The sequence below is a fragment of the Sciurus carolinensis genome, chromosome 6 (assembly GCF_902686445.1).
Source record: "Sciurus carolinensis chromosome 6, mSciCar1.2, whole genome shotgun sequence".
NCBI classification, from domain to species: Eukaryota; Metazoa; Chordata; class Mammalia; order Rodentia; family Sciuridae; genus Sciurus; species Sciurus carolinensis.
The window spans coordinates 130369858-130390386 of NC_062218.1; the positions used below are offsets into that span (position 1 = coordinate 130369858).

Sequence of the window (20529 nt, forward strand, 5' to 3'; positions counted from 1 at the left end):
TGCTGCCTGTCCCTTGCACTTGAATATCAGCTCCATGAGGGCACGCTTGCAGCTCCACTGGGCTTCCCAGCAGCCCCTGCGTCCGGCGCGGAGCCCGGCACAGACGTAGTGCTCGACACAAACATTTGCTGCAGATATGAGTTGATGCATCAAAGAATGAGTGTGTGAGTGAAGGAATTAATGAGAGAAGCCATCCAGGGCAAACCCACAGGCTGCAGCCAAGTTGCATCATCTGTCTGGGAGAGAAAACCTGGTACCTGAAGATTCTTGAAGTCTCACCTAGTCCCAGGCAACAGCCCACACATTCCCTTGATTGGGGCTTCTCCACTCCAGCTTAGCCTCATTCCAGAGCTTCCTGCTATTCCCAGGGCCTTGGTCATTACCTGTGTCCCAGATGAGAGACTGGCTATTGTGTGTGCCAGGCCTGTGCTGGGCACATGGTAGGAAAGGGAGGTGAGTCTGACCCTGACCCTTGAGTTCTCTGCCCAAGGAGTGACTGAGGGCTGCTTCCACCTTTTCCATGGCTCTGGATTCTGTTCCTGCCTCCACCTCTCCCTTTCCACAGTCTCATCATCAGTTCTTATTGGGATCCCTCTGGTACCACACTATCCAGCTCAGATCTGGTCACATTGCATTCCAGGTTTAGAGTCAACTTCAGCAGCACCCCACCCTCTCTGGCAGGAATGAAGTCTCCGTGAAGCAGGAAGGGACTTGTATAACGTGGACCCTACTTCTTCTCACGGCTTGAGGTTCCATCACTATTACCACTGTATAGTAGTGACAAGGCATGATCACTGTGCTCACTTTACAGATGGAAAAAGAAAGATGTAATCAAGTAGTTAAGTGATTACTCCAGGTTAAATGGCAATAATAAAAATTACGATTAGAGCCAAAACGGAGTCTGTAGCCCCAGCCACATGGGAGGTTGAGGCAGGAGGATTGCCAGTTCAAGGTCAGCCTGGGCAACTTAGTGAGGTCCCATCTCAAAACAAAAATCAACAAACATGAACAAAAAACAAACAAACAAACAAATGGACTGGGTGTGAATAATCTTCCTGGCACTTCACAATGGTCACGCAATTTAGTCCTCACAATGGGGACTTTAGAAATCAGACTGCCCATAGCCCAGCATGGCATAATCTCAGCACACCTCTAATCCCAGCAACTCTGGAGGCTGAAGGCAGGAGGACTGCAAGTTGAAGGCTAGTCTTTGCAACCAGGTGAGACCCTTAAGCAACTTATATGAGCCCTTGTCTCAAGATAACAAAATAAAAAGAAAAAGGGCTGGAATTTGGCTCTGTGATTAAATGCCCCTGGATTCAATTCCTGGTATCAAAAACCAAGTCAGACTGCCAAACACTGACTCCTCTGTGCCTTGGTTACCATTTCTATAAGAAGATGGGGCACATAATCATGGCACCTCCTCAAAGCCATTGTGAGGTTTCAATGAGAAAATGTAGGAAAGTGTTCAGGAGAAAACAGCCAGTTCCTGAGCAGGGCTGGTGCCACAGTGGGCTTTGGGACGGTGGCAGGTTCAGTCATGGGACTGTGTTGGTTGAGGGCAGGGCTGAGGAGGACCTCAGCCAGGAAGCAGTGGTCAGCAGTCAGGCTCTGGGAGGTGGAAGTGGGCAGGGAGGAGGAGATAGGCATGGGGAGGCCATCTCTGGGCAAAGCAGGAGTCCAAGATGGTACCCAGGCACCAGCCAGGTGTGGCTGGATGGTGGGGGTGTCACAATAGGGCAAGAGAGTGGTGCATGGGCCTGTGTAGGGACAACCAGCTCCAGGCCAACACCAGCACCTCTTCTATGGAGCGCAAAAAGGGGCAGATCCAAGGTTCACCCCTCAAAGGAATGGTGCCTGCAGATCACTCCTAAGCATTCCTGAGAGGAGAAGGCAGTGTCCTTGCTGTCTCAGATACCAGTGTGATAGACAGAAAGGGTGTCCAGGCCTCCGGCATTGGAGACCTGGCCCCAGGGACAGAAAGGGGAGGCCCCTGGGGCTCCGTACCAGCTGACTGTAGTTGCCAGCTGCAGTCCCATAAATCGCGCCTGGCCCAGGCTGGCAGTCCATTAACATGAAAGATTTTATCACACTTTACAACCTCCCTGTCTTGTACGGCGACAGCAGGTAATTAAAACAATAATTGTTTTCTGATGTTGCTTCTGCTGAACGATAAAAGCTTCCAGTTATTTTCCTTTCACTGGGGTAGGTGGGGGAGGGCTCTGGTCTGGGGGCGGGGAGAGGTGGGGATTGGGCCACAGGACTTTGGAGGGGCTGAAGGATGGGGAAGGGCCTTCTATGGGGCCGGCAGAGAGGTCTGCAGGAAGGAACTGATTCTCCCTTGGCAAAGGTCTGATCACATTCTGGTACATGCATTCGCTGGCCAGAACGCAAGCAGGTGTGCGCCACACACATGGCCCTGAAGGCTTGTCCAGAATGTTCAGCCTTTAGCTGCTCCACGAACTGTTCTGGAAGGGGCCATGTGACTTGAGAGCATCCCCAGAAGGGAGAGGCATGGCAGGAACTGGGACCCAGAGGAGCCAGCCTGTCCAAAGCCCTAGGGAACCCTGCATGGTGGCTCTCATGGTGTCCAGAGAAGGTGACCGAGAGGCTGGTGGAGAAGGGAAGGGGACTGGAGGCTCCTGAGTGCCCCAATGGTAATGAATTTACACCTCCCAGGTGCTGGGAGCCCAGCAAACCAGAAGTTGTTTGCCTGGGAAGAGCTGGGGTCCCTCAAGTCCCACAGGGAGCTTGACTCAAGGACAGGATGCCCAGGATGGCAAGGGCTCTTCTGAGTCCACTAAGCAATTATCCGCCCTCCCTCTTATCAGTTGATCCACTGATCGATTAATAAATGGCCATCTATCCATCCATCCGCTCATGCATGAGCAGGGAGCATGAGCAGGCCACGGTCCCTGCCCTCAAGAAACTTCTGTGCTAACAGAAGGTGGCAGAAAATAAGTCTACGGAGAAAGTCAACTCCAAGCACGAAGGAGCTAAAGCAGAGAGTGATGGGTCCCTAACTGAGGCTGGGGGTCCAGGGAGACCTCTTAGAGAGGTGAAATTTAAGTGAGGCCTGAATGACAGGGAGAAGCCAGGGAAAAGGGGGGCCCCGTGTCTTAAGGGACCCCAGGCTCCGCAGTGTCTGCCCCCTTGCCCTGCTTTTTGCCATCTCCAGCCCAAGGCCTAGGGAAGCTCAGGGTGGGCACGGGTGGGCGTGGAGCAGTGACTGCTTGTACTGTGGTGCCCACAAATGACATCATACCTGGGGGCTCCCTTGCCCCTGCTCCCTCTGCCCCCCAGGACTGCAGCAAATCACCCTGATGCTTTAAAACAAATACTTCTTAATCACTAAAAATTGAAATGATTTCATGTGAAAATGTTAATGTATTCGGAATCACAGCCGCGCACTGCGTCTGACAAATTAGCACCCAGTCGGCCGCATTGTTTGTAGCTACATTTATCCTGGTGACGAGACACACACACAAAACGGAGCAGAGGGGCGGAGAGGGCAGCTCCTGGCTGGGGGTGTGTGTGGAGGAGGGTGGAGGAGGAGGGAGTGAGAGGCTCAGAGGGAAGCAGGGGTCTGAGAGTGTGGAGAGAGGCCCAGACCTTCCCTGACAGTCATGCCTGACCCCACTGCTGGCTGCAGGGCCACGTGGTCCCAGATGCCTTGACCTGCCCTTTGATACCCACCTAGACCATGAGACCTAGGGCTGTGTGGCCTCACAGACAGCCACCCACAGACCCAGGTACCAGCAAAGGACAGGCACCACCCACACAGACCCAGGTACCAGCAAAGGACAGGCACCAAGAGATGAAAAGAACAATTTCTATAAGAATGTAATATTTCAAAAATAAGCACCAGGCCAGGTGTGGTGGTGCACATCTGTAATCCCAGCCCCTCAAGAGGCTGAGGCAGGAGGATCACAGTTCCAGGTCAGCCTGGGCAACTTAGCAAGACCCTGTCACAAAATAAAAAATAGAAGAGGGCTGGGGGGAGCCTTTCTGGTTCATTAGTGTGATGACTGAGTGCTCTCGTTGTTATATGAGATCTGCCTCCCTCTAAACCTTGTTACCATCTTGGCACGTTACCCATCTGACATGAAAAAAAGTTAAAAAAGTAAAAAGCTGGGGATGTAGCTCAGTGGTAGAGTGCTTGCCTAGAATGTATGAAGCCCTGGGTTCAATCTCCAATATCAAAAAGGAAAAAACTAAGCATCAGGCTGTGGAGAACCCTCATGCATGGCTGGTGGGGATAGAAAATGATGCAGTTGCTAAGGACAACAGGTTGGCAGTTCCTCAACATGTTCGATGTAGAATTACCACATGACCCAGCAATTCCACTCTAGGTTTATGCCCAAGAGAATGAAAACAGGAATTTAAACAAATACTTGTATGCAAATATTGAAAGTCACATTATTCACAATAGCCAAAAAATGGAAACAACTCAAATGTCCATGAGTGGATAAATGGGTAAACAATTGTGGTACATCCATACAGTGGAATATTATTTGGTCATGAAAAACAATCAAGTGTTGATTCATTCTGCAACCTGGACGAACCTTCAACACATTATGTTTAGTTAAAGAAGTCAGACATAGAGGGCCACAAATGATATGATTCCATTTACATGGAATATCCATAACAAGCAAGTGTGTAGAGAATGGAAAGCAGGGCAGTGTTTGCCAGAGGCTGAGAAGAGGGAGGAATGGGAAATGACTGCCTAATGAGGGTCTCCTCTGGGGCCGATGAAATCGTTTTGGAACTAGGGAGGGGTGATGGCTGCACCCTGTGGAGATGCTAAATGCCACCTATTGTGCATTTTACAATGTTGTATGGATATTACCTCAATTAAAAAATATATATATAAAATGAATGTGTATCAAAGTCCAGTTTCATTCCGTCTCCTGAGGGTCATCTTACAAGTTAAAATCTGACACTGGAGCCAGTGGGAGCCAGTAGGCACCAGACCTTACTGGGTAGTGCTCAGGCCTCCAGGAGCTGAAGTGGCCTCCCCATCCTCCACCATATGCCTGCCTGGGGCCTCAGGATCAGCTCCAGGACCTCCCAGGCCTGGTCGAGTGTGCCTGGCCCTGGGCTCATGCTGTGGACACAGAGCAGGCCCAGTATCAGGCCTCCTGACATTCTCCAGCCAGTTAGGTGGATCAGATGTGCCCTCCCAGGAATTTTCAGTTGCTCTGCCCCTCCACTATGCCTTTCTAGAAGAATCACTGAATACCGACAGATGCGAGTCATTAGGTTTTCTCTTCATCTGACTCCACAGTTCCCTGTGCTGAGACCAGAATGGACCCTTTGCTTCACCCACAGCTGGCTCCTTCTTGTCATTCTGGTCTCAGAGTAAATGTCACCTCCTCAGAGAGGCCTTCCCTGACCATCCTGTCTCATTTGCTACCCACGTCCTCACACGCATCAGACCAGTGCTCACACAGCCCTGTCTGCCTGCCTTCTGACTACTGAGCAGCATCCCTCATATCTTAAATTATCTGCTTGTTTAAGGTCATCTCTTCCCACCAGAACTTGGGTTCTGCTAGGGAGGGGACAGTGTCCAACTTGCTCAGTGAGCTACTACAGTGCTTAATGTGGTGCCTGGCACACAGTAGGTGCTCACTAAGTGCTTGATGGTCCTTACCTAGCCTTGGCCTCCAGTCTGTCCTCTCTGCATCACTCAAAAGCTCACTGGGTCCTGGGCCTCTTGCCCATTTTGCCTTCCACAGAGTTGGGGCTATGACCTGGCTCTGCAGCGGCAGCCAGCCATGTGACATCAGGTAGTCACTTCTCTGAGTCTACCTACAGAGAGCTTGTGTGCAAGCACTTTGTAAACTCTCAGCAATTACGATTCCTTCCCTCGCTCCCTTTTCTCAAGTTTCTCCCCTGAAGCCTTCAATGGATCTCATTCCTTTCTGGCTCTAATACTCCTCATTCTCTCCAAATTCCAAATGGCCTTGGTGTCCATGTGCATCTCTCCTAGCTCACTACTGTTGGCTTCTCACCCTGGTTTACTTCTGAGCACAGGCTCCCCAGAGGCTCCCTCTCGCCTCCCCCAATGTGGCATTCAGGCCTCAGTCACAGGGCCCTTCTCTGCAACCCTCCTTGTGGCTGCCTCTCCCTCCTCCTCCAAACTTTATATTGTTCCCTAGCTTCCCCTGCTTGCTCCTTGGCCTCCTTCTGGCTTCCTCAGAATGGTCCCTGGAATCCTCTTCTTCCACCTCTGCAGCAGCCATTCCCAATGTCCCCGTTATGGAATTGGAGCTCAAGATGTCCATCACCTGCTCCTAGCGATGGGTCCCAGTCTTGGGTTTCTAATGATCTTTTAGCTATTTCCACCTGACTATCTCCCAGTGTCTCTAACCGAACAGGAGAAATCTAAGGCCCCAACACTGGCTCTCAGAACTGAGCAGGAAGGCAGGTGGGAGAAGGTAGCTGTGTGTGGCCTCCTGCCTGACACTCTCCCAGCCCTGCACACAGGGTCCAGGATGCTCACACCGCGTGTGTGGCATGGGGTGGGGTGAGCAGAGCGCTGCGCAGGGCAGGAGGGGGTGTGTGGGAGGTAGAACATGGGACCAGGGGCTGCAAGGACATGGGGTAGTGAGGGTGCACAGGACAGGGCTGCACGGGCAGTGGGGATGCGCAGAACAGAGGGGCACAGGGGGCGGGGATGCACGGCCCATAGGTATGTGTGAATGGGAGGGGTGCACAGGGCTGGGGTGCATGGCAGAGTGAAGGTCCATGGAACAGAGGGCTGCAAGGGTGACCAGGTGCAGAGTGGTAGGGGTGCTTGCCGGCCAAGGTGGTGGCCAGGTTCCAGCCCACCCAGTCCTGGCTCATGGGGCCCAGGCCAGATCTTTGGATGTTTCAAGAGAAGTCTGAAATCTGGATTTTTATGTGAATTCTCTATTTTTAAGAAATCTCTGCTGGGAATGGGGTGGTGCTCACCACCTCTGGGTGGACACTTTGCCCACATCATCATATCTTCCTCCTGAGATGCCAGCCCAGCTCTCCCACAGGTGCAGGGCATTGAAAACTTACCTCTACCAGGTGTAAGCTTACAGGACGTTCTTAGATGATGGGCAGCTCACGGGACTAAGGAAAGCTGCAAAGCCCAGTCTCTGGGAACTCTGGGACATCAGAACCGTCTCCTCCTCCTTGTCCCTGATCTCCCTATGAATTGGCCTCACTCACCTTCTCAGTTAGATTCTTCCACATAAGGAAGAACCAGTCTTGGCCCATGATCCCACTCTGCATCTTTATCCTGTGAACCCGAGAGGCACAGAGAACAATTCCTCCACCTCCAGGCAGGAAAAGCCAGAGGATGGATCCTAATTGGCTCATTTGTGGCCATGCAAGACCAGTTGCTGGGTCCAGGATCTTGCTCAGCCTTACCCACCCAGGGTTAAGTGGGTTCCCCTAACTTACAGTCCCACATCACAGTGGGAAGTCACCAAAGAGTGGAGGTGCTATGCCCTGGGAAAGTATGTTAAGTAGTCAAACAATGGGGAGCAAACCCCAGCAGATGGGGGCCATCCCTCCAGAAAGACCAATTCTCAAAGAGTAAGAAACTTCTCAAGGCAGCAAGAAGAGAGGGGCTAGGAGTGAAGTCCAAGACCATTCAAAGCCCCCTCCTTTCCCTCTTACTGTGGGGTCTTACTGAGGCAGCCTGCCACCCATCAGGTCCTGACAAATGGAACTGCCAAGACCACCCATGACACTGATTGTTAGGAAGGTCTTTCTCAGTCCTGTCATTTCCCAGCTAGTCCTGAGCCTAGGCTCAAGGGCTGCACAGAACAGCAAACTCCCCCTGGACTGCTTTCAATGTTCTAAATTAAACAGCTAGCTCCCGTTCCCCTGGACCCTTTAAGGACTTCTTTCCTAGGATATGGCTTTAAGTCTGGATTTTGCTGCCACTATAATGTCAGCCCCAACAACCCTCTATTCCACACCCTTTGCTTAGCTTGGCCAGACCACATTTCTGTTGCTTACCACCCAAGTGCCCTGTCCACCTGCTAGACATAGTCGGGTGGGGTGGATTTCCCAGGATAGAGCCCCTTTGCTCTGTTGGTTTCTCCCCCAACCCGGTTCCCATCTATTTTCTGTTTCTGACATCACTTCCCCAGGCTCAGAGCTCTGAATCATGTTTGCCTCCTCCCCCTCCCTCGCCCCCCACATGCACCATCCAGATGCAGCATCCTCTCTGGCAATGTCTCCCACATCCATCTCTCTTACTCCATCCCTGCTGCCTGCTTGCTGGGAAGGGAGGCCTCATCATTTCTTGCCTGGATGACCGCAGCAGCCTCCCGGCTGGTCTCCTTGCCTCCAGCCTCTCCCTGCTCCCATCCATCCTCCATGTGCTGCCAGATTAATCTTCCTTAAACACCACTCACTGCCTGTCACTCCCCAGTTCAAAGATGTAGCCAGCCCTGTCGCTTGCTGGCCCCCCACAGGCACCGTCTGCTCCAGCAGGCCTCCCTATACACATGCTGTCACCAGGGATTGCCCATCCTCTCTGCCTCCTCCTACTGTATCTGGCCAGATCCTGCTACAAGTCAAGGTCCCAGCCTGAGTCCTACTCTGTGGGTAGAGGAAAGGGGTGGCCAGGGACCAGCCCTGAAGCCACAGGCTTGAACTTGTCTGGCCCTGCCACCTCTGATCTGCAGGTCCTGGGGCCCACTCTGAATTCCAGACTGTCATACCAGGAGTCATACCTGGCCAAGTTGCTTGGGCAATTTGTCCTTCACCATGTCATGCTTTCTTCTCAAGTCCCCTCACAAATGCTTATTCCAGAATGAAGGTGCTCATTCTGACACTAGGCCTGCAGGGTGCCCTCAGATGCTCTGCTGGTTTTGTCAACCTAGGATCCTGTTCCCTGCCCACATAATATGGGAATGGGTCCTGGACAGAGAAGCCAAAAGCAAGTGTGCCCACCACTGTCTGCACAGCACAGGCAGCTCACATCTGTGGAGATCACACAGTGAGCTCACAGTGGCCAGTGTGGGCTACACCTTCCACACAGAATGACTCATTTAATCCTCAAAACCCTGGGAGGCAGGGACTTTTTCATTATCTACATTTTCCAGGTGAGGAAACTGAGGTAGAGAGGGCTTCAATAATCTACTTAAGGTCACCACAGACAGGTGAGGGTTCCAAACCACACCATCAGCTCCAGAGTGCTGGCTCTCAAGCACAGCTCTCAGTGCATATCTGACTTCCCAACCTACAGCCCACCAGTGACCCTGTGCTAGAAGGGAGGCTGCCCTTCAAGTCTGGGGAGTCAGTGGGCCCCTACAGGGATAGTCTCTTCCAGCCTGTGGTCAGTTCAAAGGGCTGGGGGTGACCTTGGTCAAATACATGGCCATACCTAAGCCAGTTCATCCAGGCTCAGGACAGCCAATTGTTAAAATTTCTAGACTTCTGCTAGCCAGTTTACACTGCATCGCTAGCTTGAAACAGGCTACAGTGGAAGTATTGACACCATGAAAATGGGCAATCATTCCCCCAGCCCTCCCCGAGAGCCAGCTGTTAAGCACCTGACCAAGACACCACAGCTGGGGATGGAAGGCTGACCACAATCAGAAGGGTAGCCTGGCCTTTGGTGGTGAGCTTCAGAGAATTCAACCATAGACAGTCCCTTCCTGCAGTGGAGCCAGGATTCTGAAAGGGAAGGGATTTTGAGAAGACCTGGCTGGGGTAAAAAATGGACTTCTGGCTATGGGATCCCAAAAGATCAGGAGGAAGCATATCTCCAGGAAAGTGCAAGGCCAACGGCGAGTCTTTCAGGGAGGCCCTGAGTCTGACCAGACATGCCCAGCATGGGAAGATGGCTGAAAACCAAGGACAAGGCCACAGTGAGGGCCACAAAGGGACAGGAGAAGGGATGGCTGCATACAGGCCCAGATGCAGCTCGTGGTGGGAGGGGTGCTCTGAGCAGGACCAGGAAAGACAGGCCTGCTGACTGGGGGACACAGAGAAGCCCAACTCCCTATCCTGCCATTTTCTGCCTGAGGATCCTGAACCAGGGAGTCAAGATCAAAGCTAATCACAAAGCATGGAAGACCAAGGAGAGATCGGAGAAGCTGAACGTTGTGAATGACTTTAAGGCTCCTGGTAGTGACAAATCCTGCTGACCTCTGAGAAAGTGGGAGTGGTGCAGTAGATGTGTAAGTCTTGGTCTAGGTGTCAATAAAGGAAGAGCATTTGGTTCAGTCAATGTGTCACTTAGGGTTCTTTGAGGCCAAGAACCAGAAAGTAATTCTCATAAATTTAATCCAAAAAAAGGGGGGAAGAAAGGGGATGTTAATAAGAGATTGGGGTATTGAGAGAAGGAACAAGAGGATCACAAAACTGGCTTCACACTGCCATGGTGGTGCACACCTATAAACCCAGCTACTCAGGAGGCTGAGGCAAGAAGATTGCAAGTTTGAGGCCAGCCTGGGCAACTTAGTGAGGCCCTATCTCAAAATAAAAAATAAAAAGGGCTGGCAATGTGGCTCAGTGGTATAGTCCTTGCCTAGCATGTACAACACAGCAAATATCACTGGAGTAGCCAGTGACCCTGAGGCAAACTCCAGGCACAGCCCCAGTATAGCCTCTCAATCAGGTGCTGGTGACCAAAGGAAGGAAAGACACTGAAAGACATGCTGGGGATCCCCACAGACCACACACACCAGAACAGTTTCTCTTTATTATAGGGTTACTGTCCTGGTAGATTAAGGCCAGACTGGAAACCAAGCACATCTGGATTTCAGCCAGGCACTGATAAAGTATCTTAGGATCAGCAAATGGAGATATATGAACCAGATGACAGCATAGTTACAGGAATGGAAAACCTGTTGAATGGCCAGCATTGTTTTCTAACACTGCTGATTAAGTAGTTAATGTTGATCTAGACTCCAGCTTTATCTTTGAGCAGGCTGTATCCTTGGTGTTAGTGAGCTGGGTTATAAAACTATTGGACAAAATGTATTAATGACTTACTGGTTAAACTGGAGGATGGTTATGCCCATCCCTTCCTAGAGGATAAGAAGCTTCAAGAAATGGCAAGCCAGCTGCATAACCATAACCCCTAGCTGAGGTGCACAACTGTGCACAGAGCACAACTGGTCCAACCAGTTGGACCAATGAGGGAAGACTGGGGCATCTGTTAGATGTCTGAGGAAAGAGATGCTCTCTTTCCTCCTGACCTGGGCCTATGAGGATGTAGTAGCCCTGGGAGCTCCTGGCAGCCACTTTGGGACTATTAGGAGAGATTTTGTTGGAGAGTGATGCCAACACATGAGTACTCTTCTCTGAATTCAACCATGTTTGAAACCAGAGCTACCCCTGATTTTTCAGTTACACAAACCATTAAATTCTTTTTTTTTTCCCCTTAAGTCAATGAGGGTTGGGTTTTCCAATATTTGCAACAGATATACTTAATATCCTATGCTACACTGGGTTGGGGCATTGTGTCAGTGGGACAAGCTCCTGGGACTAAAGAGGGTGCAATTATTGTGCTGACATCCAGAGGAAAAGGTAAGGACAGAGGGGACTGGAAGGGAGTTTGGAACTGAGGAACAGTAGAGAGGACTGGAGTGACTGGTCTGGAGAGGGGCAGGTAAGGCCAGGCAGGAGTCTTGTCTTAAATAACTGAAAGGGGGAAGCCATTCCTTGTGGCCCCAGAAGGAAGAGCCAGCAACTACCTGGGCGAGCTAACTGGAAAAGATTCAACCTTGTTGTAAGAAAGTGGTTTTGAACAATTACCTTTGCTTTTCAAATTCAAGGTTACAGGCGAGGAAAACCAACTCACAGGGTGGGGAGTGTTTACAATCACAGCTCTGTGGCCTAGACATCCTTTCCTAGGTTTAGGAAGCAAGTTCACCACACAACAGGTGGGGTCTGCAGGCAGGCTGTAGATGGGGAGAGGGCTGGGGAAGTGAGGGATTTAGCCCAAGACCACACAAAGACTCAAGGTCTCCTGGTTTTCTTCCATAAAGTCCATGGGGCATCAGACAAAGCCCTGGCCGTAAACAGGCACATGGGGCAGGGTTTTGCCTCCCACAGGGTAGGGGTGGGGGACCCCGCAGAGCAGTAATGACGTCCCAGCTCTGCCACTTCCTACAGTGTGACCTCTGATACCTCAGTGTCCTCATCTAATTAACCGGACTAACCTCACCTACCTCGTGGGTTCTCCTGAAATGAGATGATGTAGGCAGAGGCCAGCACTGGCAACGATTACGAGTACTACTATCACCAAGTTAATAAAGAAAAAACCACATACAGTTTACAGTCACTCAGAGCTCCTCCTCTTCCCACTCCAGGGTCCTTTCCACTTAGCAGAACGCGTAGGGTATCTAAGATCTAGACTGGAACCCCTACATGCCTAAGATGGCCGGGCCCTGGGACAAGTAGGGTGCCCTACCTCATCTGTAGAACGGGAATGAGGACACCGGTGCATTTGAAACCCCTGTCCTACAGGAGGTGCTCACGCAATGAGGCATACCCTAGGCTTCTATGGCAAGATCAGTCCAGGGTCTTGGAAGTCCCGCGCACAAGACTGCACTGTTCACACGCATCGCGGGTGGTCGGGGAAGGGCAGGTAGTTGGGTGCTGCAGTTGGGCGCGAGGACTGAAGAGGGGCGGAGGCCGCCGAGCAGCGGTGCTCGGAGGCTGGATGCCGGCTCCCCGGGCGGCAGCCAAGCGCTCAGCCAGGAACTTGTTAACAGGCCCCGAACAAAGAGCCGATAATCCGGCGGGCGGCCGCGGGCGGGCTGGCGGGCGGAGGGATCCCGCCCCTTCCTGGGCTCCGCCGCCCGAGTTTACCGTGCATTGATTACCCTGCGCCGGGGCGGGGACCCCTCCGATCCGGCGGCCGCGCAGCGCCTACCTCCGAGCCCCGACGCCCCTCTCCGAGCCCCGGCCGGCGGGCGCAGTGGCTAATTGCGAATCCCCTCGGCTTGGGCTCCCATTGGCTCAGGCACCTGCCGCCCCACGGCCGCTCACGCGCCTCGCAGCTCGGCAGGCCCAGGGGACCCCGCCCGCCAAGCTACCTTGAGAACGAGGAGGGGGCCCGGAGGCTGCGGATCGGGTCATGCAGGGGGCGATAAGGAGGCACTCTATTCGCCCGTGTCTGGCACAATTGGTATTGTGCGTGGTTGGGAAAGAAATGCGGACTTGAGAAAAACCTGCAGCCCCCCGGCTCCATTGGGTCCCCGCCCCAATTAGGAGGAGGTGGAGTCTAGTTCGGGTTGGACCCCCTGCAGGATCCTGGCCAGACTTGCAGGGGTGGGGCACGGGGAGTTCCACCTGCCGCTTCGACTGGGAAAAGTGGGATACGGGATCATAATTTCCCTCCCCAAGGCCCCTGCGTCTGTCCCTCAGGTCTGTCGATCGAGAAGGACTCCTTCTCCCCTCATCCCCTCCCCAAATGCCAGCCACATGTTTGCCTGGAGCTCAAGGTGACCCTGAGTCTTCCAGACGGACACAGCAGTGACACGAGGCATGGGGAGGGGCCCTGCTATGGAGGACCCACCCGTCAGGGTGATGGCTGACCCCTGGTGCTACCACCATGGCCCAACTCAGAGGCAGGGACTTTCAGAGTTCCTACCCTACCTAAATGGGCCCTAAAACTTCCCCCTTTGGGGTCTCCTGTGGGGAGGAGCTACCTACCCAGAACTGTGTGAGTCTTTCCCAGTCCCCAGCCTTGAACAGGTCTGGGGTGGATCAGTCCACAACCGCGCCAGAAGAAAGGGAGGGGAATTCTGTGCCCTGCTCTGGGCATGAAAAGGGACAGAGAAAAAGAAGCCATGCCTGTCCCCCATCGCAAAATGGGAGCCTCACCTTAGCTCTCTTCTACTTGATCCCCAGCTGCACTCTCTACCACAAAGATATCCAGATTCCCTTTGCCCCTGCCAGGACAGGATGGAAGAGCGCCCCCTGCCATATCCACCATCTTCAATTGCTAACATTTGGGTGCCTACTATGTGCTAGGATGGATGTGTATCAGTTCACCTAACCCACACGCGGACCCTATGAGGTTGGTTGTTTTGTGAGTTCATTTTACAGACAAGGAAACTGAAGAAGTGCAGGGAGGAGCTGGAACCAGGGCCAGAACTGGGAAGGGTAGGAGGTGCCACTCTTGGAGGCTGGCCCTGCACATGCATGGTGTAAATTAACACCCTATGCACCCCCCTTACCTCACCCTAGCCCTAGTCCTGGTCCAAACCCAGACCCCAGGGCTTGCCAACTCATTCATTCCACTATCTCCATCTGCCCTGGGGGCCAAAAGCTGCCTGTAGCCCCTGGCATCAGTGCCTGGGAAGAGGGTGGGCCTTGGGCACTGGCACCTGGACATTTTGGGGTCCCCCAAGAAGTTCACTGGGGGTGTTCATCAGCTGCAGCAGGACTGGGCTTCCTGGCTTGGGGGCTGGGACTCACAATTCCCAGTTCAGCCTCTCAGTCCCCTTTGGCTGTGCCCCAGCAGCCACCTGGCTCCCAAGCAATGCAGGCAGCCACTGCCAGGGCTGTTGGTGCCTTTGGCAGGTGCTGGGCAGGTGTGAGCAGTTCCTGGGGGAACCTGCTACTGAGTGCTGAGTCTACCCGAGGTTCCCAAGGTACCATTTCTGAATAGCAGCTTCTCCCTAATACAGTCATTAAGTCTAATCCTTTAGTATACAAAAAGGTAAATGGCTCAGAGATATCAAGTAATTGGTATAAGACCACACAGCAAACAGTAGAGCCAAGACTCGGATTTATTTCCACCCAGGTCCCGTGTTCCCTCTGCTGTGTGTCAGAACTGGTCATCAGTACATAGTTCCAGGACAGGCTGAAGCCAAATCGTAATCTTCAGAACCCCAAACAACTGCCCTTTGGACACCTGAAGTACTGGCCCAAGTCCCTCCACGGAGAGATGTTTGTCATCACCCTACCTGTGGCTCCTTCCTGGGGCTGGAGCAGGGAGTAGGGAGCAGTGATGCAGCTCACCCTTTTGTCTCCTATCTCTGGGGTCTGGTCCTGATGCAGCTAAGTACCCAGCTCTGTCCCAACTCATGCTCCTCAAATGACAATGGAGGAAGGAGGCAAGCTAGGAGCCCTTGCTGGATGTTGGGCTCTGTCCACTCTGGGTGCTCTGTCCATGTTGTCCATCAGTTTGCCACTATACCCCAGACATGACCCCCTTCTATAGATGGGGAAACAAGCAAGGATGCTTGACTTGGCTTGGAAGCCAGTCCTGTCTGTCTCCAAAGTCCCTCCCTTTCCATTCCCCCACCCCCAGGAGGAAGAGGAGGTCAAGGTTTTCCCTAGAAGGCAGGACCGGGCAGTGGAAGCTGGCGAGAGGGATGAAGGAGCTGATCACAGGAAGCTGCAAGGTTGGGGCCCCATACGGGTGATGCACAGCAGCCCAAATCTTGGTGTCAACTCTATGAATGGCACTATTTGTACAAGAAAACACTTTTTTTGGAAAAAAATCTATGCTAGGGTGGGGATAGGAGTGGGCAGGGAGGTTCCTACTCGACAGTTTCAGGCATGCTGTTTGTGGGGGTCACTCACACAAACCCTAGTGAGAGCTGGTGTTTCATCCACAAGTGTGGTGCCAGTGTACAAGTGCCCTTCCCGTGATGGGCCTGGCTTTACCAATCCCCACCCTGGATAGGAGGTCACTTCCAACCTCCTTGGAGCAGGGCAATCTGTGTTCAGGACCAAGGATGGGAACTGCTGCCAAAGGGGGCAGAGTGAACCCCTCAGCCCTTGCCGTAGCATCCCCCTGCTCAGCCAGGGGATCCAAACCTCAACCAAAGGAACGAAAAAACATTAAGCACTTGGTTGGTCATGTTTCAGGGCATGCTGGGGCAGAGAGCAGGGTCACAGTGCCACAAAGGGTGGCCATACTTGTGGAGAAGCACTGGAGGAGGAGGTAGCTCAGGTCAGAGGCTTTTGGCAGCTGCTGCAGGGCTGAGGAAGTAGCACTTCAGTGTGCTAGGGACCCTGAGGAGGAGAGGAGCTGGGGACAGGCTGGGCTGCAGCAGGGGGTGAAAGGCCAAGAAAGGAGAAGGATGTGGGAACTGGCAACAGCAAGGGAGCCTAGCCTAGGTCTGGACAGAGCCCAGGAGGTTGGGTATCCAGTGGGGAGCATGCTGGCAGGGTGAGGTGACACCAGGTTCCGCAGGCAAAAGAGCTACACTCTGAAAACCAGAAATGGTCAAAGCTCAGGACTACACAACCTCTGCATAAAGCAGCCAGTGATTGAGGCAAGGGAGCAGGGCTCTCCCTGAGGGTCCACTGCGCTCAGGTCTAGACTTCACCTGCAGGCACTGGGGAACCACAGAAAGCTTTCTAGAGGTTTCCAGCCCAATGCCAGGGGGCTTAGTCTGAGAGGAGGTAAAGCAAGGGGATGAGCAGGGGTGGCCACCACAGTGGTCCAAGTGAAAGGATGGTGGGGAGGCGGCAGGAGGCAAAGTTAGCCAGGGACACAGAGCAATGTCACAAGCAGGACTGAGCTGGAGGACTTGGTGACAAATTAGATGTGAAGCGTGAAGGAGAAGGGAGAGCCAAGGGAGACGCTAAGGTTTCCAGCCCCAGGCTGGGGGACCGAGGGAGGGGGATGGCAGGGGCCCTGGGAAGGAGGGGAGCAGGAGAGGGTTGACTCAGAGTGAGTAGGCTAGGCCTGTGTGTTCATGGACATGTGTTTCCAGGTGGCAGTGAAGTCCAGTGCTGGGATCTTTACCTAAAGAAGTGGTCTCCTATCCCAAATCAGGGCAGGCTCAATCATATGGCTTAAACCTACAGATCTGGGGCTCAGAGCAGCACCTGGCAGGAAGGAGGGATATGAGGCATGAGGGGCCCCTGGATCCTGGTGGAATCCAAAGGGGGCCACTCCTAGGAGCAAGGCGTTTTGGTTGGGGATTTGGTTTCTGGCTCAAAGCCCTTTCCAACATGGGCAGCTGGGGAGCAGGCAGGCAGGTCGGAGGTCCAGCCTTCTCCGGAGGGCAACTAGGGACCCCAAATCCAGCCTACCCCATGTGCAAGGTAAGGTGAGCAAGAACAGGGCATCTCTCACCCTCTGAGAATTCTGATTTCCTACACAGCTTGCGAGTGGAGGGTGCACAGAGGGGTCCAAGCCAGCCCCGAGGATGGGGACAGGGGCTGGAGGAAGGCGAACAAAGGCAGATTCTTGGGGTCAGGATGGCAATGCCAGAGCTCCGTCCTCCTCCCCCCACCTTCTAGGAGAGCCAGCTCTCCATGCCCCTCCTCCCCAGGAGTGTAGGGGTATCTGGGAGAGGACTCCAGCACTGGGGAGAGGCATGTGTGCCAGCTGTGTGACTGGCAAGGTAGAAAAGGGACAATCTGGTGAGACAGGTGGGTACCTGTATGCACAGGCACAGACAGGGCCCTGCCCAGGTGCTTTTAGCTGAAGGGACAGGCTTGTGTGTGAGGTAGTGGTGTGTGATGTTGGGTGACAGAGGGTGGGCTCCTGGCTTGGAGAGCAAGCAGGAGGCTGCGGTGATTCCGTAGTGCTGGCCCCCCGGCGCCCCCTGCTGCCTGCCCGGCTGGCCATCCCTCCCTCAGCCAGTCACAGACAGTTTTCACTGGCTGCTGTTGCTGAGGAGCTGATGGGCGGAACGGGAAGAGCTGGGGTCACCCAAGGGCCAGCCTGCCTGGGCGTCGACATGTGCCCAGAGCCTATGGGGGACAGCAGGGAAAGGGCCTCAAATGAGAACTAGGGCCTGCCCCTACCCTTGTACAGCTTCCCTTCAGCAGCTTCTCTCATAGGTCTGAGAATTGATGCCGGAGGCAGGCTGTGCTCCTGGGCAGCCTGGTGGCATCCATGCCCACCTGCCAGCCTTGGGTAACCTCAGACAGGGCCCCAACAGGTGCTCCACCATCCAGGGATGCAGGTCCTCTACCTCCATGGCCTCCTGAAGAATCCAATGCCCCATTCCTGGTTTCAGTGTCCTGACTCATCAGCACCTGTCACCCATGTCTGTACTCACCTGTGTAACAGCCGTTGCACTTGTGCTCATACCAGCCACCACATACACTCATCTGGCCACACACGCCACACCAACCCCCCTTGTCACCCGGCATGCATGTCAACCCACAGCCTTCACATGCGCTCACGTGGTGACATGCAGCTATGACCACACAGCTCTCTCACACACATCCAACTCAGTAAACATTTCCTGGGCACCTGCCCCATGTCTGGCAACACCTCCCCTGGGTGTGGAAGTGTTAACACCATCAGCTCACCCCAGTCAACAGTGCAACCCACACCCCCGAGGGTTCATCTGGGAGCTGCACATACCCCTAACACACACGTGTGCAACATGAACACTCGCCGGCAGCAGCACAGCCTACTAGCCCAGTCAGGATTAGCAAGGGGGGGTGTGGAGAAGAAGGGTTTGTTAAAGTGAGAACGGGGAGTGGGTGAGGGGGAAGGGAATACAGTCAGAGGGATGGGTTTGAGGGAGGATTTAGGGGGCAGGGTGGGAGGGTGGTCAAGCAGTGGTGAGTGTAGGATGGCTGCACATAGAAACCCTTTAAGGAACAACCATCAGCCTCAATCATCAGGCTGGTCCCTGAGCTCTTACTCATTGATCTCCGATCAATCTGGGTTGGCAGTTCAGGAACCCTACAGTTACCTTTTAACACTCATGTGATTAACTGTGGCCTGGGTAAATTGGGGGACACACCCCCATGTTCTGGGGAGAATCGAGCATCTGGAATTACCAGGCAATTCCCAAGTCCCCTGATTACACAAATGATCCCCCCCATAACCTCAGTTCTACTAAATGCATGGGGGGGGGCAGGGGCGGGCAGAGATCAGGAGGCCCCCACAGCTCAGCCTAGGTGGAGGCTCCCAGAGACCAGACAAAGGATGTCAGGGGAACTTCCTCCCCACAAGACCCCTCACCCAAGGGAAAGGAGGTGGGCTAAGGGTTGAGTTACTGAACATGTTAAGGGGTCCAACAGGACGTGCAGGGAGAAGAAAAGGCTCTGGAGTTTCAGGGCGAAGGGGAAACCCGTCGACCAATCTCATACAACTCTGGTCTTCGGATCAGGGAGGCCCGGAGCCACAGCCCCACCACAGGGGCCTGGGCTCTTTGAATGCACAGGCTGCAAGAGCTGTGGGCTGTTATATGCGCCTCCACGCCTGAGCGTGTGCGTGTGCAAGCGTGTATGGCGGGGACAGAGGAGGACACTGTGTTCTGGACGTGGGCAGGGAGGCCAGGTGCCAAGCTGGGAAATTGTGAGTGGCTGTTTGGGGCAGATGCTACCGGGAAGAGGTATCTTAACCACCTCCCCGCACCCTGCGCCCTATTATCTGGGCACTGGCATGTGGTCAAAACCCTCTAATCTTTGCACCTTCAAAGTCAGACTCCCCGGGGTTGATTCAAGCCCCTGATCCTGCTCTGGGGCCGAGCAACCAGCAAACTTCCCCCACCCGGAGGCGTGGGGCGTCTACACTCGCCAGCCCCGTGCGCTGCCAGCTGCTCTTAGACTTGGCAGAACCCAGGCTTCCGGGAGAGCGCGCGGCTAAGCTACGCAGCAGCAAGAGGCTGCCCCCGCGTCCCGCCTCGCAAAGTTTGGCCTCCGGGGGCTCCCAGCCGGGTCCGACAGTACGGGTCAGAGGACCCCCCTCCCCACAGCTGCGAGCGTTCGCGCGCACGGTCCCCCGCAAGCCTCCCCAGAGCGCGCGCGGCGTGACTCACCCGAGCCGCGGAACCAGGCGGTGAGGACTATGCCCAGGAGCGCTGGCCACAGGCCGGGCCGGACGGCCATGGCCGCAGGCGGGCGAGCTGGGCGCGGGGCCCCGCGGGCGGGAGGAGGCTTTCAGCGCCTCAGCCCGGAGCCCCACCTCGGGGCGCCCCCGGGGCCCATGCCAGCGGACTGCGCTGCCTCCGGGCGGCCGGTGGTGGGGCGCACGCGGCGCGTGGCTCCCTTGGGCACCGGGAGCGCAGCAATGCAGCCGGGGCGGAGCGCAGCGCCAGCCGCGCCGCGCACCGAGCCAGCCGCCGCGCGGAGCCCGCAGCCGGGGAGCGGGCCGGCGGGCGCCACAAAACCCGGACTGGAGTACAGGAGCGGGGCGGTGGCGGGGCGGGGCGGGGTAAGGAAGGAGGGGCCGGGCCGCCCCGCGCCGCGCGCACGGGCCGCCCCCAGCACCGGGGATCCCTCCGAGCGATGCCTAAGGCTCCCCCAGGGAGGGGAAGGGGTGGTGGGCGGGGAGGCCTCCCACCGCCCCTCGTGGTCTCGAGAGACTGGGACAAGATTTTGAAACCCGGAGTGGATTAGTTCTCCGGATGCGGACTCTCTCGGGCCCGCCAGTCTGCGCACAGGTGGCCCGGGAGGGGCCCAGGGCTGCGGCGACCCCGGCGCGGCGCCAGCCTGCGGAGAGCGGTCCAGGGCTGGGGTGCCCCCGGCAGGTTCTGCTGCAGTCCTCTCCCCCCACTCCTTGTCTCCCAGAAGCGCTCGGAGGCCATCAGCGCGCCGCGGTAAGCTGCCAGCCGGCGGCTTGGATGGGGGACTGCAGTAGAGCTC

The 20529-nt window shown here is 54.8% G+C and overlaps 1 protein-coding gene and 1 non-coding gene across 3 annotated transcripts in view; one reads left to right on the forward strand and one right to left on the reverse strand.

Annotated features, from left to right (window-relative positions):
• Unc5a (unc-5 netrin receptor A) overlaps positions 1–20013 on the reverse strand; it is a 61849-nt gene extending 41836 nt beyond the window's left edge. For both annotated transcript variants that reach the window (XM_047555245.1, XM_047555244.1), the window contains exon 1: positions 19704–20013. In XM_047555245.1, coding sequence (XP_047411201.1) covers positions 19704–19773 — 70 coding nt within the window. In that variant the 5' untranslated portion in view covers positions 19774–20013. The remainder of the gene's footprint in view (positions 1–19703) is intronic.
• LOC124987767 (small nucleolar RNA U13) lies at positions 4002–4105 on the forward strand. The gene has a single exon (XR_007109276.1). It is a non-coding gene; the product is annotated as a small nucleolar RNA U13 (small nucleolar RNA).
• Positions 20014–20529: the final 516 nt, after the last annotated feature.